This window comes from Chiloscyllium plagiosum, chromosome 20 (assembly GCF_004010195.1).
Source record: "Chiloscyllium plagiosum isolate BGI_BamShark_2017 chromosome 20, ASM401019v2, whole genome shotgun sequence".
Taxonomy (NCBI): Eukaryota; Metazoa; Chordata; class Chondrichthyes; order Orectolobiformes; family Hemiscylliidae; genus Chiloscyllium; species Chiloscyllium plagiosum.
In genome coordinates, this window is record NC_057729.1 from 37456999 (window position 1) to 37483406 (window position 26408).

The 26408-nt window shown below is 41.0% G+C and overlaps 1 protein-coding gene across 6 annotated transcripts in view; it reads right to left on the minus strand.

Annotated features, from left to right (window-relative positions):
- The window catches only part of LOC122560178 (receptor-type tyrosine-protein phosphatase T-like), a 1397629-nt gene that overhangs the window by 725771 nt on the left and 645450 nt on the right, over positions 1–26408 (minus strand). For all 6 annotated transcript variants that reach the window (XM_043710562.1, XM_043710557.1, XM_043710558.1 and 3 more), the window contains exon 7: positions 2730–3023. In XM_043710562.1, the coding sequence (XP_043566497.1) occupies positions 2730–3023 (294 nt within the window). The remainder of the gene's footprint in view (positions 1–2729; positions 3024–26408) is intronic.

Below are 26408 nucleotides of genomic sequence, written 5' to 3' on the forward strand. Positions count from 1 at the left end.
GGGTGCTGGCAGGTGGGACTAGATTGGGTTGGGATATCTGGTCAGCATGGACGGGTTGGACCGAAGGGTCTGTTTCCATGCTGTACATCTCTATGACTCTATGACTCTAAGAACTTCAACAAAAACTAAAGCATCTTATCAGCAGATCCAAATATTCCATACAGTCATCACAGGAATTTATGGACAGCATCAAGAACATAAACACAGCATCCACGGACTCCATCAACAGGCACATTGACCTCAACCCAATATACTGGCCACTACAATGAACAACTGGAACCGGCAACTGGAAGCAGCCCAAACAGAACCAAATAAATTCCAGAAGACACCATACAGCAGCACTTCACAGGAGGCTCCAATGAACTGATGGTTTCACCTAGACGGAGGACAAAATGTCTGCAAATCAACTTCCCAACTCAGCAAACATACCCACAATCACGACAACCAACATCCAAGCTACAAATCTTTACATAAACCATGAATAAGTGACCCAAAGATTCGAGTGAAACAGGTGATCAACCTGCTCTGACCGAACCTCCTGTTTCTGACCTTGCTCACTATTTCACTGAGGTAAACACTCTTATTCCACTTTTCATGCATACAGCCTTGACATTGTCTAGTCTTTGTGGGCGGCACGGTGGCACAGTGCCTCGCAGTGCCAGAGACCCGGGTTCAATTCCCGCCTCAGGCGACTGACTGTGTGGAGTTTGTACGTTCTCCCCGTGTCTGCGTGGGTTTCCTCCGGGTGCTCCGGTTTCCTCCCACACTCCAAAGATGTGCAGGTCAGGTGAATTGACCATGCTAAATTGCCCACAGTGTTAGGTAAGGGGTAAATGTAGGGGTATGGGTGGGTTGCGCTTCGGCGGGGCAGTGTGGACTTGTTGGGCCGAAGGGCCTGTTTCCACACTGTAAATAATCTAATCTAATCTAATCTTTAGCAATTGAGAAGTTAACCAACAGCAAGTATCATAGGTGTGTCACATCAATTGACATTAGTTGACTTTGCCTCATTCGAGCTGCTTGCTTTCTTTGGAAGGAGGGCTCTCTCTCAGTCTTAACAAACCTTGACCCCAGGCCAGCCTGCTCATGGTAGCTCATGTAAGCTATTTCTTGTAGGTTTTGTGTTGTCCAGTCAGCTGAATGACATTCACACACCCTTTGGTCAACTTATTTTGTTTTGCCAATAAATGCTAAACATCCAGTGACCTGCATCTGGTTTTGACAGGATTGCATCTAGACACACTGTGTCACCAGTTCAGTAGACTACCTCCTAACTATAGCAATTAATTTAAACATACACATCCCTTCAGAAAACAAGCCACCACCTGATCAACTGGCCTTGCAATAGGGCAACATTCATGTCTTTTCTTACTCATTTCAGCTGAGCCAGCCTACAGGACTTTCACTGAAATGTGCTCATATGCTCATTACTCTTATTTTAGGATTTAACATGCCCCCTAAAATTCTGGAAGCTGGATTGAAAATAATCCAGACTAGTGGGGTGCAAGGTTTCCCAATGAGCACTGTATTTATAATGAATTTGGATGTTCTCAATCTAGTTGTTCATGTTGACAGGCTTACAACTCAGAAGGAAATGTCTGCCATTAACTGGGAATCTCACTCACAGAGACTGCACAACTGTTGTTGTGGGAAATGGAGACATGTCACACTGTCGATGTATGTTATAATATGGTTGACAAATTTAAAGTCTGCAACTGTTGCACTATATCTGGCCTGTGACATACTGAGGCTATCACAAGGAGCTAGATTTTATTCCAATGCAACACTGAAAATACATGGCACTGTGGAAGAAAAATAATTAAGAAACCAAGCACTCTGGGTCATGTTACACTCAACCCTACCTAGGACCCTCCCCTCCCATTATCACAGGTGGTGTGGGGACGCTATCTGCTGCCCCGATACAGCGCTATCATTTGTAAACGATGACGAACAGCTGAGTTACTCCCCTTCACCTCATATTCCAGAGACAAATTGCTGAGTCCTAATATTTGCCTCCTCTTGTAAAATGCTGAACCTGATCTCGTGACCCGAGAATCAGTGAAACTGTTCAAAGTTCTCCAAAGCAAAAAGGAAAATCTAGCCTGAGGCATTTAAAATGCAAAGAATTCCAGTCACCAATACTACTGTCAACTTGATAATCATTAAAATCAAGAACAACTGCCAGGAACAATTTTAACCTTCAACTTTCTTAGAGAAATATCTGCTGGAGAACAATGGTAAATGGGTTGTTATAAATGGACTGCAACAATTTTGTGAGCTGCAGTTCACATATTCATGATAATTCTAGTGAATCTTTATGTTCAGTGTGAGAAGATTGGTTAGCATACACTGTACCCTTTTTGCTTCTGTATGCTGATACAACAATGGATCAGTTAATTTTTTCAGCAATTGTCATGTCTACCAAAAGACTAATCAATTTTGGATAATCCTGTGGAAAATTATATTTTTTTCTCTGGGAGCATACGGTTTAAAACTTGAGTAAGTAATATCTTTATCAGGTAGTTTTAATAAATTATATGTACAAGTTGACAAAAGACAAATCATTTCTCAGGCGTGCAAAGAAGGTAATTATGAAGATAATGCAGTCATTGATATAATCAAAAAATGAGGACAGCATTTTATGTAAATTTTTTCAAAACCATTTTCCACTTTTGCCATAAAACCTTTTTTCAGATCCACAATGAATTGTTAATGTTGGCATCGCCTACCTGCACACTTGGTTCTTGTTGTAAGAGGGGGACCTGGAGGTCCTGTCCCACCATCCCCCGGTCGTGTCAGTAGCACTCGAATTTCATATTCCACATCCGGATCAAGATGCCATAATTTGTAGGTTGGAGAATCCACAATGTGCGTTTCAGCCCAATTTCCTGTAGTGGTCCGGTACTCGACTTCTTTCAGGATGATAGGACCATCTCCTATTATGGAATTTGCATTGGGTTTGATCCATAAGTAAGTGGCACCAACAGCCAAAAGCTCAGGTGGAGCAATGGGTGTGGGTGGATCTGAAATATAAAAAGGTAATTGGCTCAGTAGCTGTTAGGCAGGTACAAAGCATTATAATCTAGATTGTAAAGAAATGCAGTTAATTTTTCTCAAGGTGTGTTCTGCAGTTTAGATTGCGAATAATGTACTTGCAGTGATCAATGTATCACATTGTACCAGGCTGAACAGAGAGAGAAAAAAATAAATTGGAAGAGCAACCAACCTCTGGCCATACTGAAAGATACTGGCAATATTTGTTTACCTCCCTCACATTATGTACTTGATCTTTTGCACTTCACCCATATCAAATATGCAACTTAAGAGTACAGTATATCATTCTCAGAAATCTACATTCTGCCATTTAAAAAGTAGCCAAGTTGTTTAATGTGCTATCTTCAATTGCTGCAACCTGAAAAGAACAATCTAATGGTGAGCAAAACTGTGAGTTTGCATGAGAGCTACACACACTTCAAGAATAGCACTGGTGACATTACAGATGTAGCTCTCCACTTATTTAAATCTCTGAAATAGTATTCCCAAGTCATACATTTATAAGGAATAGTGAAAGCACACATTAAATAAATCAGGAGTAGCAGGAATCATTGTCAATTGCTTCACAAGACTCTGAAGTTTTCACAGGAAACATTTCTGTAATATTTTGCTGAGCAAGGTTATACAATAAGATAACTAACATGAATAATGATATGGTAGTACAGAACAAAAACAATGCTAAAAGGAGACAAGAAATTAGAGCTTATGCAATTCAAAACAAAGTGGCAGATCTGATCCAAAATAAGCTGAGAGACAGAACCCAGACTCTGATGATTCTGAGACTGGACATCTGTTTGTAGAGGGGTTCCATAGGTCTGGTTCTGGGGCCCTTGTTGTTTGTAGTGCAGAGAAATGATTTGGATTTAAATGTACAGGGTATGATTAAGAAATTCACAAAAGACACAAGAATTTATAGGATCATAAATAGTGAGGACAATAGACATAAACTGCCGAAGGAAATCAATGGACTGGTCAACAGGACAGAGCAGTAACAAATAGAATTTGGGAAAAGCAGGAGGTAATGCACTTGTGAGGATTAGCAAGGCAAGAGATTACATTATGAATGGTCAGCCCCAAGAAAGTACTGAAGATCATAGAGACCTTGGAGTGCATATTCATAAGTCCTTGAATGTAGCTGGGCAAGTAAATAAGGTGCTTCAGATGATATTTGAGATAGTTCCCTTTGTTAGTCCAGGCATTATACACAGGTGCAGGGAGGTTATGATGGTACTGTGTATAATGCTTGTTAGATCATTACATGATTACTGCTTGCGTTTCTGGTCACCACATTATAGAAAGGACATGATTGCACTCGAGAGGATGGAGAGGAGATTCACCAGGATGCTGTCTGGGCTGGAGCATTTGAACTGTGAGGAAAGATTGTAGATGGTGGGAATGTTTTCCTTGAAGTAACAAAGATTGGGAAAGAACTTAAAAGTGGTGCAGAACATTATAAGGAGTATAAATAAGGTGGATAAGGAAGTCACTTTTTCCCATTTTTAGAAGGATTAAGAGCCAAGGTTTAAAAGGTAGAAAGCTAAGAGGGGAGGTGAGGAAAATCTTTCAGCCAGAGGGTAGTGGAAGTCTGGAACTCAGTGCCTGAAAATGTGGTTAAGTCAAACATTCTCAAACATTTAACTAGTATGTCGATATTCACTTGCATTGCCACAGCCTCCAGGTTTATGGACCAAGTGTAGAAAATTAGGATTCATTTTATTGACTGACATGGACATTTTAGACCAAATGCCCTCCTCCTGTGCTGGAACAGTCCCTGAGTCTACACATCAAAGCTTTTTATCTGGCATTCATCAGGACTAGGATGCAAGAAACAGACTTGAGGAATGAAATACAAATTTGTATAACATGAGAAGAGTGGCTGGCTGGTTGGACTTTTATGACACGGAAAGGCAGTAGGAACAGTTAACTATCAATATTAGTCCTCACTATCGACAGATAGACGATAATTAGAAAAGGAGATGCAGTAGGAATGCAGCAGAGATTGCCAGTCTTGTGGCCCCTTTCCCAATTTAACTGCTTGCCAAAGTCCATACCATCTGTAAAAGACCATCGTGCACTCAAAAAACTACTATCTGCCTGGAGCTGTACTGCATGGTTCCTGACACTTGACCTGAATATGGCAGACATGGAGAAATTGACAGTTGCTTTGGTGGCAGAGATCTGAGGAGGCTATGCTAGAAGGGGTGATGCAGAGGAGAGCCGTCCTTTTCCCTGAGGATAGTAGCCATGATGTGGAGGTGCCGACGTTGGACTGGGATGGACAAAGTTAAAAAGCTGAGGATGGACAGTGCAGTCCACAACACCAGACCATGCCAGTCTTGTCTGAGATTTCCACCTGGGTCAGTGTAGATTCAGGTGTTCAGATGCATGTACAACAATGCAAGGAGAAGAGCAATGACATTCTCAACTCTGCCAATGTTCAGTGTCATTACCCTCTCTTGGAGAACTCACATTCAGCCTACCTCTGACAATGTATCCTCCTCCCTCCGAGCTCACAGTGTACCAGTCTCACTACTGTCAGAAAGCTGGTTCCTTTTTTCTAAAAGCTTTTCCTTTTCTCAAGGATACTGTGTCCTTGGTTCTTTTCAGAGGGATCATGAATGCTCCCGGTGTCAATTAGACTGGTTTCGTACAGAGATTAAACAGATGAGACTTCGGGCCAACGTGGTCATGTTTTAGAAGTGACCTGTATAATACAAAGGGAACGGTTGCTCTCTAGCTGAGCAGTTCAGTCCAGAACTAGTTGGGAGTTAAAAAGTGAGCTGTATGGAAACTCTCTCTCTTCTTTTATCCTTCTAACTTCAACCTGTAAGCATTTGTTCAATTTATACTGTTTTTTAAGGGAGTTTGCTTATTGGGACTGTTGTATATATTCTCAACAGCATAATTAAGTCAATTATGGATAGGCTGGGTTCTGTACGGGTTCTTTATTCTGTGCCTTGTGTTTCATTGTGCAATTTTGTGAATAAATTTCTGTCTCTTTTAAAATCTAGTTATCAACCTAGCGAAATTACTCCAGGTAATTTTCACTGTACACTTCCTGAAACAAATTGCAAAGTTATGGTCTGGGCTGCCTGATCAAAAATGTTTTGAGTGGTCTGGCCTAGTCCATAACAGATTGGGGGGCTCTTTGTGGGATTTTAAGCAGCGAGCGGTAGGTGCTATTGTCTTTATTTCGGGTGTTGGTTTGGTTGCGTGGACAAAGCTTGGGAAAGGAATGGCTCTTTCAGTCGCCAAAAGTTTTCTGGAAGTGGTTGTGGTGACTTTGGAAGTTTTGCAAGAAGTGAATAAGACCAAGCTGCAAGATTGAATCTGCCTGCTTCTGTGAGAAAAGGAGATATAATTACAGCAGTAGCTCAGCATTTAAACTGGCTGGAGAAACCATCAGAATCTATAGAGATAGCAAGAATTTGATTGCAAATGAAGCAGCTTGAGTTAGAGGTGAGAAATAAGAAAAGGGCAGCAGAAATGAAACAGTTTGAGTTCCAACTAAAAGCGGGAGAGGGAAAAAGAGAAAGCTTTTGAACTTCAAAAACTGACACTTAAAAAGGAAAGTCAGCTTAAAAGGCTGGAGATAATGGCTGAGGGTAACCTTTGTGAGGACGGGAGTGAGGAGGAGCAAGCCCCTGGTAGTCAGAACTCTCGTGGGAAACTGTTTAAGTATGTTCAAGCATTGCCTAAATTTGATGAGAAGGACGTGAAAGTCTTTTTCATCTCATTTGAAAAGGTGGCTAAACAAATGCATCAGCCAGTGGCAATGTGGGTTTTGTTGATCCAAATGAAACTTGGAGGTAGGGCTAGTGAGGTATTCACATCCCTATCAGAGGAGGTGAAAAAAAGCCATTTTAAGTGCATATGAGTTTGTACCAGAAGCCAATAGACAATGTTTTAGGAATCCAAGGAAGGACCCAGGTCAAACCTACACTGAGTTTGAAAGGATCAAACAGAGTCATTTTAATAGATGGATAAGAGCTTTAAAAATCAAGCAAACCTATGATGCCCTTAGAGAGGTCATTACTTTGGAGAAATTCAAAAATTCACCACCTGAAGTCGTGTGAACTCATGTGGAAGAGCAGAGAGCTAAAACATCAAGGTTAGCAGCTGAAGTGGCTGATGATTATAAAACACGGTTTGGCTTCCAGAATCAATTTCAGTCCATGAGGAATAGAAACTGGGGCAAAGAGAAATTGTCATGTGGAAAGGGAAAGGTGGATCTCAGTGAAGATCATAAGGATAATTTACCACAGGGTAAATTGAGGGGGACAAAGAACTTAAAATGCTCTGGTGTTTTCATTGTAATAAAGTGGGCCACACAAAATCACAGTGTTGGTGGGCTAGGAGAAAGCCAGATGTAGGAAATCTGGACAAGCCTGGGAGTTTTGTTGGAGTAGTAACAAAGAGCACAAGGGAAGTTAGACAACTGCCTCGGAGTGTACAAAATGATCAGAGGTTGATTAAGGAGGAAGTGCCAGATCTGCTTAAAAAATATACATGTACGTAGGCCAGGAGCAGTGGGTAAGGAAGTTACAATATTAAGGGACACAGGATCCTCTCAGTGATGCTGAAGGATGAGGAGATATGTACTCCTGAAAGACCATTGCCAGAAAAGGTACTGGTAAGAGGAATCTATGGTGAGACAAAAAGTGCTCAATTATGTAAAGTGGGGTTAAAGAGTCCAGAGAAGGGTGGAGAATTTATGGTAGGTGTACTGGACAAAATCTCAGCTCCAGGCATACAATTTGTCCTTCCAAATGATATAGCTGATTTACTGGTAGGAAATCTGCTTGCTCTAGTTGAAAAGCCAGTGGAGACGCAGGCAACTGAAGCAATGAAGGATCCTTATTCAGGAATTTTCCCTGATTGTGGGGTCACAAGATCGCAGAGGCACAAGTGCGAAGCAACAGACATCAAAAGGCACTGAAAAGGGTGGTGATGTAGCTTTATCAGAAGTGTATTTGATCAGATAAGTGGGACAGAGCAGGAGCAATTAGGTAAACATGCAAGTATCTTTAGCTCTGCTGAGCTGATTGGGTTACAGCAGAAAGCAGACAGTGAATACATCCCTGTGTATTATTACTTAACAAATAATGTCTTAATGAGGAAATGGAGACCATTGCACATTCAAGCAGATGAGAAATGGGCAGAGATTCATCAAATTGTTTTTTCCAGGATATATGAAGGACGTGCCGTGAGTGGTGCATGAGCAAAAATATGGAGGTAATTTAGGGGTGAGGAAAACACAGGCTAAAATACAAAGACATTTTTACTGGAGTACACAAGGATATAGTTGCATTTTTGGTGAAGGTGAGGACTACAGATGCTGGAGATCAGAGTCAAGATTAGAGTGGTGCTGGAAAAGCACAGCGGGTCCGGCAGCATCCGAGGAGCAGGAAAATTGACGTTTCGGGCAGGAGCCCTTCATCAGGAATGAGGCTGGGATGGAGAGATAAATGGGAGGGGAATGGGGCTGGGGAGAATATAGATAAGAGCGCAATAGGTGGATGGAGGTGTGGATAAAGGTGATAGGTCAGAGAGGAGGGTGGAGCAGATAGGTGTGAAGGAAGATTGGCAGGTAGGACAGGGCATGAGGATGGTGCTGAGCTGGAAGCTTGGAACTGGGGTAAGGTGGGGAAAGGGGAAATGAGGAAACTGGTGAAGTCCACATTGATGCCTTGGGGTTGAAGTGCTCCAAGGCAGAAGATGAGGCATTCTTTCTCCAGGCATTGAGTGGTGAGGGAGGAAGTGGCAAGTGGGAGGGGGAGTTGAAATGTTCAGCCACAGGGCAGTGGGGCTGATTGATGCGGGTGTCGCAGAGATGTTCCCTAAAGCACTCTGCAAGAAATCGTCCAGTCTCCCCAACATAAAGGAGACTGCATTGGGAGCAATGGATACAATAAATGACATTGGTGGATGTACAGGTGAAACTTTGTTGGGTGTGGAAGGCTCCTTTGGGGCCTTGGATGGAGGTGAGGGAGGAGGTGTGGTCACAAGTTTTGCAATTCCTGTGGTGGCAAGGGAAGATGCCAAGAGGGGCAGGTGTGTTGTTGGGAGGCATGGACCTGACAAGGTAGTCACGGAGGGAATGGTCTTTGCAGAATGCAAATAGGGGTGGGAGGGAAATATATCCCTGGTGGTGGGGTCCATTTGTAGGTGGCGGAAATGTCGTTGGATGATGTGGTTTATATGGAGGTTGGTGGGGTGAAAGGTGAGGACCAGGTGGTTCTGTCCTTATTGCGTTTGGAGGGGTGGAGTTTGAGGGCAGAGGTGCGGGACGTGGATGAGATGTGTTGGAAGGCATCTTTAACCATGTGGGAGGGAAAATTATGGTCTTTAATTTCCATAAAGAAGGAGACCATCTGGAGTGTTCTGTGGTGGAACTGGTCCTCCTGGAAGCAGATATGGCGAAGGCAGAGGAATTGGGAATATGGCGTAGCATTTTTGCAGGAGTAGGGTGGGAAAAGTTATGATTCAGGAAGTTATGGGAGTTGATGGGTTTGTAAAAAATGTCAGTGGTGAGTCGGTCGTCGTTGATGGAGATGGAGAGGTCCAGGAAGGGGAGGGAGGTGTCAAAGCTGGTCCAGGTGAATTTAAGGTTGGAGTGGAATGTGTTGTTGAAGTTGATGAACTGCTCAACGTCCTAGAGGGAGTATGAGGTGGCGCCGATGCAGCCATCAATGTAGCGGAGGAAGATGTGGGGAGTGGTACCAGTGTAACTACGGGACGTGGACTGTTCTACGTAGCCAACAAAGAGACAGGCAAAGCTGGGGCCCATGCGGGTGCCCAGGGCTCCCCCTTTCGTCTGGAGGAAGTGGGAGGATTTGATGGAGAAATTGTTAAGGGTGAGGACCAGTTCAGCCAAATGCATGAGAGTGTCAGTGGAAGGGTACTATTGGGAGTGTTGGGAGAAGAAGAAACGGAGGGCTTGGAGGCCCTGGTCATGGTGGATGGAGATGTAGAGGGGTTGGATGCCTATGGTGAAGATGAGGCATTGGGGACTGGGGAAACAGAAGTCTTGGAGGAGGTAGAGAGCATGGGTGGTGTCTCGAACATATGCGGGGAGTTCCTGGACTAGGGGGGAATAGGACAGTATTGAGGTAGGTGGAGATGAGTTTGGTGGGGCAGGAGCAGGCTGAGACAATGGGTTGGCCGGGGTGGTCAGGTTTGTGGATCTTGGGAAGGAGCAGAGGGAGTGGNTTTTCAAGGCAATCTCATGACACAACATCACAGCTAAAAGGGTTGTGGAAGAGTTGCTTAAACCTTTATTTGATACAGACTGCCAGTAGAGATCCAACCAGATCAAGGATCAAATTTCACATCCCAAATTATTCAAGGAGGTTCTGGATAACTTAGGAATAAAGCAATTTAAATCTACTGCATACCATCCGGAATCGCAGGGAGTACTAGAGAGATGGCAACAAACACTAAAGACCTTGAAAGCTTATGGTCAGGATTATCCAGATGATTGGGATAAGGGAGTTCCGTTTTTTGCGATCAGAGATGCACCAAATGAATCAAACAAATTCAGTCCATTTGAATTAATTTTTGGGCATGAAATAAGACGACCGTTAAAATTGATTAAGGAGAAATTAATAAGTCAGAATTCAGAGACCACCCATTTGGACTATGTGTCAATTTTTAGAGAATGACTAAATAGAGCTGGAGAGTTGGTTGGACAGCTTTTAAAAGTATCACAACATGCAGTGAAACAGGAAATGGATATGAAATCACAAGTTTGTAATATTGCAATTGGGGATAAGGTATTGGTGTTACTTCCAGTAACATGTGTGCCTTTAAAAGCAAGGTTTAGTGGACCGTATCAAATCGAGAGGAAATTGAGTGAGTGGACTATTTGATAAGGACTCCATACAGGAAGAAATCTCACAGAGTGTGTCATGTGAATATGCTCAAAAAGTATTTTGTTAGGGAAGGAAAGCCAAGAGGAGAAGGTGTTAATGATTACAGCACAGAAGGAAGAACTAAGTTCAGAGGATTCTGAATTGGACATTCCTCAAATCAAATTGGACAATGAGGAAGTTGTCAAAAATTGTGATAAATTATTGAGTTAACTTGCTCAAGAAAATCGAAATGACCCGAACGAGTTATTATTATCACATGAGGAGATAAACTGGGAAGTACAAACCTAATTGTGCATGATGTACAGATAGAAGATGCTGTTCCAATTAAACAGCATCCTTAAAGGCATAACCCTCTAAAGCTGGCACAGATTCAGAAGGAGATAGAGCGCATGCTCCAAGATGGCATAATTGAAGTGAGTTACAGTGACTGGAACTCACCCATAGTCATGGTGCCAAAGCCAGATGATACCCAACGGTTATGTGTGGACTATCGCAAAGTCAGAACTGTTACAAAAACAGATGCAAAACCAATTCCACAGCTGGAGAATTGTGTCAAAAACGTGGGACAAGCAACTTACATTTCGAAGTTGGACTTGCTCAGAGGCTACTGGCAAGTACCTCTGTCAGAGAAAGCAAAGGCAATTTTGGCTTTCCTAACGCCAAATGGACTATATCAGTTCAAAGTCATGCCATTTGATATGAAAAACGCTCCAGCCACATTTCAGAGACTGACTAATAAAGTCATTGCCGGATTCCCCAACTGTGTGATGTACATTGATGACCTGGTGAATTTTAGTCAGTCATGGAAGGAACATTTACAGCATTTATCAGACATTTTCAATTGACTTCAGACGGCAGGCTTGGTGGTAAACCTAGCTAAAAGTGAATTTGCCAAAGCCCAAGTCGCCTTTCTGGGCCATGTATTGGACATGGACAAATGGCCTCACGGGATGCAAAAACAAAATTAATTGAGGAATTTCCCACACTGTCAATGAAAAAAAAAAGTACTACGGTTCCTGGGATTGAGGGGATTTTTCCAAAGTTTGTGCTGAACTTTAGCAGTGTGGCTGCTCCACTCACCGAATTATTCAAAAAAGGCAAGAAGTTTCAGTGGACAGCTGACTGCCAAAAGGCATTTGACAGCCTAAAAACTGTGTTAACCTCTGCCCAGTATTAGTCACACCTGTTTACACAAAGCCTTTCAAGGTGGCTATCAATGCCAGTGATGTGGGTGTCGATGCGATGCTCCTGCAGGAGGATGACGAGGGAATAGAAAGACCCACCGGGTATTTTTCCAGGAAGTTGAACATTGAGCAACAGAAATATTCAACGGTGGAGAAAGAGACTTTAAGCTTGGTGTTGGCATTACAACATTTCCATGTTTATATTACCAGCAATGCATCTGAGCAACACATTGTAGACACTGATCATAACCTATTGATATTTCTGGAAAAGTTTAAGGACAAAAATGCCAGACTGTTTAGATGGAGCTTACTTTTGCAGCCATTCAACTTGACAATTGTGCATGTGGCCGGTCGTGAAAATGTGATTGCCGATGCTTAATCAAGACTCATATGAGATATGGAGGCATTCGGTGGTGGGTATGCCAGAGTCTGAATTTGCATGTAGTTGTTCAAGTAGTTAGTACAGTGTATATGTGTGTTTAGCCATCTTTTGGTATTGATGGGTTTTTTTTAAGGGGAGTGGTGTCAGAAAGCTGGTCCATTTTTTCTAAAGGCTGTGCCTTTTCTCAAGGAAACTGTGTCCTTGGTTTTTTCCAGAGGGGTCGTAAACGCTCCCAGCGCTGATTAGATTGGTTTGATTCTGATATTAAAGGGTATCGAAAGACCTTTTTATTTATATATAAACAGATGAGAATTCAGGCCAAAGCAGTCATGTTTTAGAAGTGACTTGTATAATGAAAGAGGAGTGGTCAGCTGTCTAGCTGAGCAGTTCAGTCCAGAACTAATTGGGAGTTCAACAGTGAACTGTGTGGAAACTCTCTGTCTCCTTCTGCCCTTCTAACTTCAACCTGCAAGCCTGTGTTCCATTTCTACTGGTTTTTAAGGGGGTTTGCTTATTGGGACTGTTGTGTATATTCAGAACAGCGTAATTAAGTCTGGTGTGGATAGACTGAGTTCTGCAGGAGTTCTTTATTCTGTGCTTTGTGAATAAATTTCTGCCTGTTTTAAAACCTAGTAGTCAACCTAGCTAGCTTACTCAGAGTCATTTTTACTGTCCATTGAAACAAATTGTAAAGTTGTGGTCTGGGTTGCCTGCTCAAGAACGTTTTGAGTGATCTGGCCTAGTCCATAACACTACATCATCTTTCCTCACCCAGGACAACATTTCAGTGTGGACTAAATAGTCTGCTTCCACACTGTAGTGAATCTATGATTCTATGATATGATCTGGAATGTATGATTGGAAGTATGGTGAAAATGGATTTGACAATAATGTACAAAATTTGCAAATTCTCTGGTGTAAGCTTCAAATATTATTTCCATTTCTGCTGTATTGTTCATGTTCATCTGTAGGGAACCTGTTGGACCATTTCCTGCTGTGTATCAGAGAAATAGAACATAGAACAGTACGCCACAGGGACAGGCTTTTCACCTACCATGTCTATGCCATTCTAAACTAATCGTATCTGCCTGCATATAATCCACATCCCTCTGTGCCCCGTCTCTTCAAGTGTCTTTCTCAAATCATTCCAGAGACTGCCTCCATTCCACTAATTGAAAGTCACTTTAATGTTTTGATTACTTTTTCTATAAATTATAAATTGTAAATTGCTCATGACTGATTAGTCGTAAAAGTTTGATTTTTTTAACTAGTACGTTTATGCTTGTTGTCATTTTGTTTGATCATGCGGTTTATATATTTCATTTCATTCAATGTATTATCTACCTCTATAAACATTTTATCTTACAAATGTTTCCTTCTAAAGCTGAAAGTCTCAAGGTGCCCCAATGCTTTCAATGATGTGTCTTTGCATTCTCATTTCCATAGGACTTGAATGTCTCCTTTATGTATCAGTGACCAGACAACATTGAAAGTTTGCCCGAGCATGATAAGGTTTGATCTTAATTTCCACAAACTTGTACTGTTGGGCTTTGCAGTTTAGATTCTACTCTTTTGTTAATTGCCCAGTGACTCGTGGACTCTCAGATTTTTAAAAATATGCATTTTTCGATGTTTGTCCTGCCTGGTACAAATTACTACTCTTGATTAATTGTGCTTGACAAGACACCCAGCCAATTTAAATGGCCCCCCTCTGCCTCCTTGGTAATGCTGGATTCTGGGACTTCAATTACATAAATGTTTGCAGATGGTATATTTTCACAATCAGCATTTCTTTTGAATAAATTCATCATATCAGGTTGTATTCAATAACCTTTGTCAGTGCAAATGAAAACTCCCTGAGATAACAATGCCTGTTCTGTTGGTAGATCAGCTCTCTGTCAGATTTCCTCATACAGAAGGAATATTGAAATATTGAAAGGTTTGGGTCATGGTCACCAACTTCCCTGTTTTCTCTTTGAAGAATACTTTGAATTGTCTATTCACATGATTATAAGGATATATTTTGGAATTTTTCTACTGTGGCAATGTTGTGATATTTAACAAGGGAATAAATTCTGGACTAAATTAAAAGGTCACATTCATATGACTTGATTAATAATGCCATAATCCTAAAAATACCTTCTCTTATTCAGAAACCGTCAAACACCTAGGCTTCTGCAACTGATCTCAGTAACTGTAAGCTAGTTGATTTGAAACGATCAGAGAGAAAAATATAGGAGAATGTTACTGTGGCATACAGAAGCATTTATTACTGTTGAACACATGAACAGTTGAAATATCTCATCTACTATGTTCCTTTAACTTACCAGCTAGACAATTCAGGAATTCTCAGCCTTCAGTTTCTTCTCTCAATGCAAAAGTTTCAAACGCCTTCTCTAGATTACCAAAAGAATTGACCTTTTACACTTTTCCAATCTTTTTCAGTTACTCCCACAAGATTGCAAGGTAACAACAGATGAGAGAAGCCATCTTAATTCATACATCTGTCATACTTTCAGGTCTTTCTACTATTGTTTCGTAACTATTCCAGAGTTTGTCTCCATTCAATGAATCGGTAGTCAATTTGATGTTTTGATTAGTTCTTCTGTAAATTATAATTTATTCATGATGATTTCAGTCTTTTTATTTATTTTACCAGTGTGCTTATGCTTGTCCTACACTTGCTATTTAGTTGAATCATGTGGTTTACATTTTCCATTTCATTCAAAAACTATCTACCATCATAAACTATCCACCTTTTAAACACTTCCTTTCAAGGCTCAAAATCTCAAGTTGCTCCAATGCTCACGGTATTGACCATAGGACTTAAATGTCTCTTTCATATCTCAATGACCGGACTATATTGAAGCTGTGATTGGCCAGAGCATGATAAAGTTTGATCATAATTTTCACAAACTTGTATTGTTGGGCTATTCGCATTACTATTGGTATTCTACTGGTTTTGTTCATTGCTGCTTAGCATGATTGAACAGGTTGCAATTTGAGATTATTTTGTGACCTACTCCTTACCTGTTGCAACTTTTTAAATAGCTGTTTTAGCACCATTCATGGGATTTGTGAAATGAATTTTTCCATCCTATGTAGAATACATTTGTCTCAGTTAAATTATATTCATCATTGTACTGCACATATTCTTCCACTCCTGGAAACCCTGGCTGATATTAGGTGCAACATTATTGATGATGATAGCCCTCATTGTTTTGCTCCAATGGTTATTTTTCACAAATGAACATTGGTAGAGACTGTTTATCTCATTATTCTATACTTATTTAGTTTTGCTTTATTTCAGATGGCATCTTTTAATTTACTTTCACTAAGAGCCCTTTCAATTTTTATCTCTCCCAGGTATTTTGATCTATTTGTTACTTTTTTTTATTAATTCATGGGATATGAATGATATTGGCAATACTAGAGTTGTTTGTCCATCCCTAATTGCCTTGAGAAGGTGAAAAAGAAACCTGGTTATTGAACTAACACAACCCAAGCAATAAAAATACAACAACTATTCCATTAGGTTAGTTTAAGAAGTTCCAAGATTTTGACTGAATATGATGAGTGAAGGGTGATATACAGGCAGGATGTTGCATGACTTGAAGGGGAACTTATGGGTGATGGTACTTCCTGCTGCCTTTGTTTTTTTTTGGATAGTAGAAATAACAGATTTTGAAAGTATTATTAAAACATCTTGGCAAGTTGCTGCAGTGTACCTTATACAACATTGGCAGAGGGTGTAAATGTTTAAAATAATAGATGAACTGCCAATCAACCAGCCATTGAATTTCATGAATATTGTTGAAACTGCAGTAATCCGTGGAGATTATCCCATCACAATACTGACTTGTGTAACGTAGATGGCGGAAAAGCCAAGGGAAGTCAAGGTGAATCACTCTTTGCAGAATACTTAGCTGCTGATAATATTTATGTGGCTGGTCCAGCTATGGTTGTGATGATCCACAAGATGTTGATGGCAGGATATCACCAAAGGTGATAGCATTCATTATTAACAGGAGGCAGTTAGACTCCCTCTTGTTAAAGACTGTCATTGTCTGGAACTTGAATAGCACAAATGTTACTTCTCATTCACTAAGCAATGCATTGTTTCAGTAAGTGGTTCTATTAATATCATATATTTTCCACAGTTGTTTTGTTACACTTAGGTTGTCTCATTGGCAAATGTTTCACATTAAAAGTCTTCTTTTTAAATCTATTGCTGCTTTTGAAGAAAATATTTAAAGTTCCTGATTATTTTTCTCTTTCATGGTTTCCTACTTTATTACCTGGAAGCCAACATTTTGGACTGCTCTGCAGATGAGAATTGAACTTCTTTCTAAAAGTCACTTGATCATTCTTTTTGTTTCAGTGGCAGATTTGTGGGGAGAATTGTCCCATCATTATACACTAATTATGTCCTTATTACTACCACAGTTGAATTCCCATCCATCAATTCAGCAGCAACAATGGGTTAGAAATGATATATTTAATAATAGTCAAAGAAATCTCCTAGCCTCTTGTAATACCTCAGGCAATATTTTAATTAGTTGCATTTGTGTGCCTAATGTTGATGATATTCTTAAAAGATTTTTAAAAAGAAAAATTACAACAAGCATGCTAAATTTTGCCATGCTCCACTCTGCTGAATTTTAATTGGTTTTCGGAGGGCCCTGCATTAATTCTGTCAAAATTGACTACACATATGCTCACGTTCGTGACATAAGTATGTTGAAAGAAGCTAATGTGATTTAAATGGGTTAAACCCATGGTCTGAGAATAAAAAATGTAATTCTTTTGTCACAAAAACAGACATTTAAACATCTATAAAAAATCCTTCACCTGTTCTTTTTCATTATTAAAAACCATTTTCAGGATGGCAAGACAATAAAATACTGCTCATTCCCAGTAGCCCTGAGAGGATAGTGATGGTCTTCTCGTTTGAAGGATGTTTCCTTATTGAAATTCACATTCCATGTTAATGATTCTCCCTTTAATACATGGCTTACAAATGTTCAGGATTTTGAATTTGCAGTGATCGAGAAATGGCAACATAGGTCCAAGTACAGGGGATGTGTGATGTAGGGACCTTATAGTTGATAGTGTTCTTCTAATCTTGCTGATCTTCTTGATTTTACAGAGTGTGAGATACGTAGTATATCCTATGGATAATATAAAGAAATATTTCTGCTGTGATGCTTAGTTGTCACAAGAGAATTTTCAGATGGTCCTCAAATTCAGTGACACAGACAGTGACCCAACTGAAATATTCAACTTGCTCAACTGAGATCTTCAGGACATTTGTTTTGTGTAAATCAGTGCTTTTACTACAACTTCCTCAACCTATCACAAACTAATATCATGACAAGTGAGGACTGACCCATTTACAACATTTCAGTGATGGAAAAAAAGTTTCTGATATTCTTTTGATCATCCTCATCATTAATTTTTTTTTTGTTCCCTGGTCACATTTGAGATGTCACAGAATCTGGCTTGTGGGCGGCACGGTGGCACAGTGGTTAGCACTGCTGCCTCACAGCGCCAGAGACCCGGGTTCAATTCCCGCCTCAGGCAACTGACTGTGCGGAGTTTGCACATTCTCCCCGTGTCTGCGTGGGTTTGCTCCGGTTTCCTCCCACAGTCACAAAGATGTGCAGGTCAGGTGAATTGGCCATGCTAAATTGCCCGTAGTGTTAGGTAAGGGGTTAATGTAGGGGTATGGGTGGGTTGCGCTTCGGCGGGGCGGTGTGGACTTGTTGGGCCGAAGGGCCTGTTTCCACACTGTAATGTAATGTAATCTAATCTAATCTGAACTTGATGTTAAAGACTTTCAGGGGAAACTCCCTGCCAACTGGCACCTCTGCTGCACCTAGCAGTATCAATGGGAGATGACATATTTTGGATACAGATGCAGGACATGTAGTCCCTCACTAATTTGAAGGACATTTTCACATTCACTCATGGGATTTGGCTGACCACTACTTATTTGCCATCCCTAGCTGCCCTTGAGAAAATGGTAGTGAGCTGTCTTTTTGAACTATTGCAGTCCATGTGTCGTAGGTTGACTCACAATGCCCTTAGGGAGGGAATTCCAGATTTAGACCCAGTGATAGTGAAAGAACAGTGATATATTTCCTCAGGATGGTGAATGTCTTGGAGAGGAAGTTGCAGGTGTTCCCAAATATCTACTGCCCTTGTCATTCTCAACTGAAATAGTCATGGATTTGGAAGTTGCTCAGGATCTTTGGTGAATTTTTGCAGTGCATCTTGCAGATACTTCACACTGCTGCTACTGAGCATCGGTGATGAAGGGAATGGATGCTTGTGGATGTGGTGGCGATCAAGTGGGCTGCTTTGGTTTGGACGATATCAAGCTTCTCAAATGTTGTTGGAGCTGTTCCCATCCAAGCATGTGGAGAGTATTGCATCACACTCTCTTGCGGCTTGTTGACGGTGGACAGGCTTTAGGAAGTCACGTGGGGAGTTATTCCCTGCAATATTCCTAGCTCCTGACCTGACCTTCTAGGCAATGTATTTAAATGGTAAGTTGAGTTGAGCTTCTGGTCAGTGGTAACCCCCAGGATGTTGATTAAGGGGGAATTCAGTAATGGCAACAGCATTAAATGTCAAGGAGCAGTGGTTAAATTGTCTCTTATTGAAGATGGTCATTGCATGGAATTTGTGTGGCATAAGTGTTACTCCCAATCTGTCAGCCCAAACCTGAATATTATCCAGATCTGGTGAATTTGAACATGGTCTGTTCCAACATCTGAGTCATGAATGGTGCTGAACATTATTCAATCTACAGCCAATATCCCCATTTCCAGTTTTATGATGGAGGCAAGATCGTTGATGAAACAGCAGATGATGGTTGGCCTTCGGACACAATCCTGAGGAACTTCTGCTATAGATGTCCTAGAGCCAAGATGGCTGTCCTGCAACAAGCACAACCATCAACCACTGATGTGTTGGGCTGTTTCATCATTGAGGATGGGGTATTTGTAGAGCCTCTTCCCCAACCAGTTTAATTGTCCACCACCATTCATGACTGGATGTAGCAGGACTGCAGAGCTTAAGATCTGATCCTTTGGTGTGGGATTACCTATCTCTGTTGATCACTTACTGCTTATACTGTTCGGCACGTGTAGACCTGCTTTATAGCTTCACCAGGTTGATATCTCATGTTGGGTGCCGCTCCTGGCATGCCCTCTGTACTCTTCATTGAATCAGGGTTGAACCACTGCCTCGATGGTAATGTTAGAGTGGGAGATATGCCAGGCTATGAGGTTACAGATCATGTTGGAGTACCATTCTGCTGTTGCTGGTAGCCCAGAGTGCTTTATGAATGCCCAGTCTTGAGTTACTACATCTGTTCAAATTCTGTTCCATTTAGCACATTGATAGTGCCATACTACGTAACAGAGGGTATTCTCAATTACAAGGTGGGACTTGGGTGTTTACTATAGGCCCCCCAATAGCAGCAGAGATGTGGAGAAACAGATTGGGAAACAGATTTTGGAAAGGTGCTGGGCTGAGGAGTGGCAGACGGCGTTCAACCCTGCCAAGACAAATAAGAATGAGGAATACAGGGTTAATGGTAGGGTTCTTAGTGAGGTGGAGGAACAGAGGGATCTTGGGGTCTATGTTATAGATCTTTGAAAGTTGCCACTCAGGTGGATAGAGCTTGTAAGAAGGCCTATGGTGTATTAGCGTTCATTAGCAGAGGGATTGAATTCAAGAGTCGTGAAGTGATGTTGCAACTGCACAGGACTTTGGTAAGGCCACATTTGGAGTACTGTGTGCAGTTCTGGTCACCTCACTTTAGGAAAGATGTGGAAGCTTTGGAAAGGGTGCAGAGAAGATTTACCAGGATGTTGCCTGGAATGGAGAATAAGTCGTACGAGGATAGGTTGAGAGTGATAGGCCTTTTCTCATTGGAACGGCGAAGGACTTGATAGAGGTTTATAAGATGATAAGAGGAATAGATATAGTAGACAGTCAGAAACTTTTTCCCCGGGTACAACAGAGTGTTACAAGGGGACATAAATTTAAGGTGAAGGGTGGAAGGTATAGGGGAGATGTCAGGGGTGGGTTCTTTACCCAGAGAGTGGTGGGGGCATGGAATGTGCTGCCTGTGGGAGTGGTAGAGTCAGAATCTTTGGTGACCTTTAAGCGGCAATAGGATAGGTACATGGATGGGTGCTTAAGCTAGGACAAATGTTCTGTGCTGTATTGTACTATGTTCTATGTTCTATGTTCTAAGTGCAGTAGTCACTCTGACTAATACTCTCATGGACAGATGCATCTGCAGCGGGAAAATTGGTAAGGATTCCAGGGAAGCAGCTAGGTCCTTTAGAATCAGTGGCAGTGCTACAGAGCCACCCTTGGCATTAGACATTGAAATCTCCCATCCTGAGTACATTCTGCTCCCTTGTCACCCATGGTTCAACATGGAAGAGAATTGATTCATCACAGAGTGAGGACAGTATTTGTTATTCAGCAGATTTCCTTGCCCATGATTAACCTGATGCCATGAGACTTCATGGGCTCCCAAGCTCATGTTGATGACTCCCAGGGCAGATCCTTCATGAGTGCATACCACTTTTCGGCCCCCTCTGCCGGATCTGTCCTATCAATTGGACAGGACATATCCAGGGATGGTATTAGTGGTGGCTAGGACATCGTCTGTAAGGCTTGATTCAATGAGTATGAGTATGTCAGGCTGTTGCTTGACTAATCTGTGAGACAGTGAGAAAGTGAGGACTGCAGATGCTAGAGATCAGAGTTGAGTATGTGGTGCTGGAAAAAGCACAGCAGGTCAGGCAGCATCCAAGGAGCAGGAGAATCAGGAATGAGGTGATGAAGGCCTTATGCCTGAAACATTGATTCTCCTGCCCCTCGGATGCTGCCTGAACTGCTGTGTTTTTCTAGCACCACACAATCTGTGAGACAGCTCTCCCAATTTTGGCACTAGCCCTTGACATTCATAAGGAGTACTTCGCAAGTCAACAGGGCTGTTTTTGCTGTTGTCATTTCCAATGTTGACGCCAGGTGGTCCATCCAGTTTCATTTTATTTTATTGAGACTTAATAGCGATTGGCACAACTGAGTTGCTTCCGAGGCCACTGCAGAGAACAGTTGAGGATATTGCTGGAGTTCCGGAGTCACATGCAAGCCAGACCTGGTGAAGATGGCAGATCTCCTTCCCTGAACAACATTAGTGAGGCAGATGGGTTTTTCCTTCAATAATTGACAATGGTTTCCTAATCACCTAAAGATGCTTAATTCCAGATTTTTTAAAAAATTGAATCACAGCATCTTCTGTTGCTGGATTCAAACTCAGAACATCAGCTCAGATTCTAGATTAATAGAGTCATACAGTCAAACACTATGGAAACAGACCCTTCTGCCCAACTCATCCATGCCGATCAGGTTTCCCAAACTGAACTAGTCACATTTGCCTACATTTGGCCCATATCCCTCGAAAGCTTTCCTATCCATGTACGTGGACAAATGTCTCTTAAATGTTGTAATTATACCAGCCTCTACCACTTATTCCAGCTACTCTTTTCATATACGCATTACCCTCTGCATGAAAAAGTTGCCCCTCAGCTCCCTTTTAAATCTTTCCCCTTTCACCTTAAACTTATGTTCTCTAGCTTTGGACTCCCCTATCCTGGGTAAAAGAGCTTGGCTATTCACTTTATCTATGCCCATGATATTATAAATTTCTATAAGGTCAACCCTCAACCGCCTATACTCCAGGGGAAAAAAGTCCTATCCTTTCCAGCATCTCCTTATAAATCAAACCCTCCTGTCCTGGTAACATCCTGGCAAAGCTTTTTTTCACCATTTCCCAAATAATAACATCCTTCTACACCACTTAGCCATCACCTGCCTGACAGGTTTGGGCCTTCACCTGAACCAGAGAATTGTGGGCGGCATGGTGGCACAGTTCCCGCCTCAGGCGACTGACTGTGTGGAGTTTGCACGTTCTCCCCGTGTCTGCGTGGGTTTCCTCCAGGTGCTCCGGTTTCCTCCCACAGTTCAAAGACGTGCAGGTTAGGTGAATTGGCCATGCTAAATTGCTCGCAGTGTTAGGTAAGGGGTAAATGTAGGGGTATGGGTGGGTTGCGCTTCGGCGGGGCGGTGTGGACTTGATGGGCCGAAGGGCCTGTTTCCACACTGTAAGTAATCTAATCTAATCTAATTAGCTGGACCAAGGGAGATCCCAATGAGGGTCAATATAATCATATATCATATACACTTTAGTGTTTTGGTCAGTGACTGAAGTCCTGGTGAATCATTATAAGCCATCACAAATATCACAACTGATTGAAATAATGAATGATTTTCCAATTAGACACAATAAGTTGGACAAAGTAGAGCAAAAAGTAATAAAGATAAAGATTGTTGCAGAGCCATTAGATGCCAGACTAGAAAGGTTAACAAAGAATGGCAAACTAAGAAAGAATAATCTGTACTTACTGATGTGTCTTTTACCTTGCCATTGAAATGTGACCTTTACCTTGAGACACCATCTTACAGCTACTTAAAGTAAAGAGATTGTACAAACAAAACTCATAACATGACATCCCCAAGGTAGATGATGGAGGAATTATATCAAAAATACATTTATTTTTCATTGTTTTGAAAGGTGTTTAAACTTAAGGTCTTCTTTAAGTCTATCTGTGTTGTTGGGTATACATAGTAAATTTTCCTGATGCTGGGATGTGTTTCATTTATAGCCCTTGATATTATCTGTCCTTCACTCAGGTGCCTCTGGAAGCCCTTGACCAGCATTTTCTTCAGTGGATTTCACAGCCTCCAAGTTGATGAGCTGCCTATATCATCAATGTACAACCAAGGAGCAGGAGTAGGCAATTCAGTCTATCTTGCTGAATTGATTGTAATCTCAAATCTATATTACTGAATGTCCCCGATAGTCTTTCACTCCCTTGCATAATAGGATTCTACTTATCTCTACCTTAAAAATATTCAAGGACCCTACTTCAATCATATTTTCAGGAATGAATTCCAAAGATTCACGACTCATTAAATGGAAAGATTTTAGCTATTCTCCGTCTTTAATGATCAAACCTTAATTTTAACAATGTAAATCGCACTTGCTTTTCTGTTCCACTGCTTCCCCTCCACCCAATACTGCAATCCACAAAACCATAGAGCCTTTTAATTCATCTCTGAGTCATCCTGGAAAATGTGGCTGAGTGTCAGCAATTGTACCATCATGGAAATATGTTGAATGCAGCACACATACAATTCCAAGTAAATTATATTAAATCAACACTCGGGAACCAAACATGCAGTTTACTATTTCACCTAATTTGATCTTGTTGGGAGGTGCTAATCAGAAACTTCATTGACCCAAAGTCATGTGTTGCATCTGGCATTTCAAACAGGAGTGCCTTATTTGTAGATTTAGAACCTATTTTCACTATTTCACCAAAATAATCCTCTTACACTAGTGAGGAATACAAAGAAATAAAGGAGTTCTTAGACACATCCACAAATATTGCCTTAATCAATATGTTCTAATATGCTTCATGTTGGACAAGTCAGAATACAGTACTGGGTCTAGTTCTGAATAATGAGAAGAGACATATAAATGACTAGAAGGTAAGAGAAATTTGGGAGGCTATAGTCGTGACTTAATCATGTTTACTGAGTTGAGATAACAAGAAAGAGGAACCAAAGATAAATGAATTGATTTGGAATTAGTTGAATGCAGTGCACTGAAAGCTTGGAGGAACTGGTGGAGAAAATGGCTGTTCAAATAGTAAATCAACAGTGGGAAAGCCACTTAAAAAAGGAACAGATAATACACAGATGCAATAAATATTTACTATAAGTTCCTGAGAAAGAAAACAACAGGGTCTTCTTGAATGTGCACAGAGATTAAAACAAAAATTTGTTTTTGAAAGACTGTGAGAGATGAATAATATAGAAAGATATAATGAAACATTTGAAAGATCCAAAAGGATTAAACAGGCTGCTTGAAGAGATGAAGAGCAAGTATGAAACTTAGTTGTGCATTTAATTAACACGATTCGCTGGTACATTTGAAAAGTATATGATCATCACAAACAAACATATATTTCAGAGACTTGCTAAATAAACAGGTTAAAATAAGCTATCATTACGAGATAAACTTAGATATCACTGCAATTAAAAAAATTAAATTTCATTCTAGTTGACAGGAGAGCCCCAATTTAGGAACCAAAAAAGTTACTAGTAGGTTTCAATTAGTTACCTATAATCCACAGGGAGATTTTATTTGAACCCAAATCATTCTTTTCCCATAAACCTAATGTTTTCAGCTGATGAATTCACAAAGCATTTTAATTTTGCCTTGCTGTGCACAGCGGTGATAGTGATGGGAAAACTATGCCATTTAACAGCATGCTGGATTAAGCAAATGTCTCTTGCTAAATCATTTTACATTAACAATTAATTCTGTGATACTAACCATCTCATCTATATACATTCACTGAATTCTAATATAATCTTAGATCCACTCTGTCACATTGCCTTTAAAAAAAAATCACAAAAAAACAAGCTGTGCTGCAACAAAATTCTTTTCCCAATAATTCTTGCAGCTCTGCATATTAACTGAGGTTTAATGATTAGTTAACAAAGCTGTAAAATTCTGATAGTGTGAGGTCAATCAAAAAGGAACTAGGTGAATTGACTTAAACAGAGAGCGATCATTATCCAGAATTTCAAAGATCGCGGGATTCAACTAGCATTTAACTGTAGGTAGAAGAGAAAGAGCAATTCATTGACTGTTGTTCAATGGTAAAGATTCTGAAGCTGGATGCCCTCATCACTGCTCAATTCCCTAAGCTTTGTTATAGACAAAAAAACCTGCAGATGCTGGAATCCAAAGTAGACAAGCAGGAGGTTGGAAGAACACAGCAAGCCAGGCAGCATCAGGAGGTGGAGAAGTCAACATTTTGGACATAACCCTTCTCACTTCAGTTCCTAAGATTATGCAATGAGAAATAGGGGACACCTAAGAACATAAGAAATAAGAGCAGGTTTGGCCCCTCAAGCCTGATCTGCCTTTTAATAAGATCACAACTAATCTAATTCTTTTCTTAATTCACTTTCCTGCCTATCGGTATAACGCTGATTCCCCAAAGATCAACCTAGCTGAGCTTTGAATATATTCAGCTATATTTGTTAGTCTTTGAAGTTCAATACTTCAAAGAAGAATGGAGGCCAAATCATTAAATATGTTTAAGGCTAATGTAGATTGTCAAATAAGAGAGCTAAGAGTTATGGGGTTCAGGTAAGAAAGTGGAGCTAAGACCACAATCAGATTTGCCATTGTCTCACTGAATGATGGTGTAAAATCAATGGGCTGAATGACCTACTCCTGCTCCTAACTCTTATGACCTTATGACTGAGCTTCCACTGCTCTCTTGGTTAGAGAATTCCAAAGATTAACCACCTTCATAGAGAAATTCCTTCCCTTCTCTGTGTTATCTGGGAGAACTTTCCCCAAAACTCTGCCTCCTAATTCTACATTCCCCTACATTCCCTCTCACTACCCAGGTTGTCAAGCTCTGACAAAATCTAATGTTTCCCTCAGATTATCTTTCGCTATTCCAAACTTTAATTAACTTGTCAAGTGCACTGCATGGCTTTAACATTTCCAGGGGTTTACTGATAAGCATTATTGAGCCTGTGCCAGAATACATCTCAAGATTAGAGTGGTGCTGGAAAAGCACAACAGTTCAGGAAGCATCCGAGGAGCAGGAAAATCGACTTTCCGGGCAAAAGCCCTTCATCAGGAATAGAGGCAGGGTACCTGCAGAGTGGAGAGATAAATGAGTCAGGGGTGGGGGTGGGGAGAAAGTAGCAGGGAGTACATTAGATGCA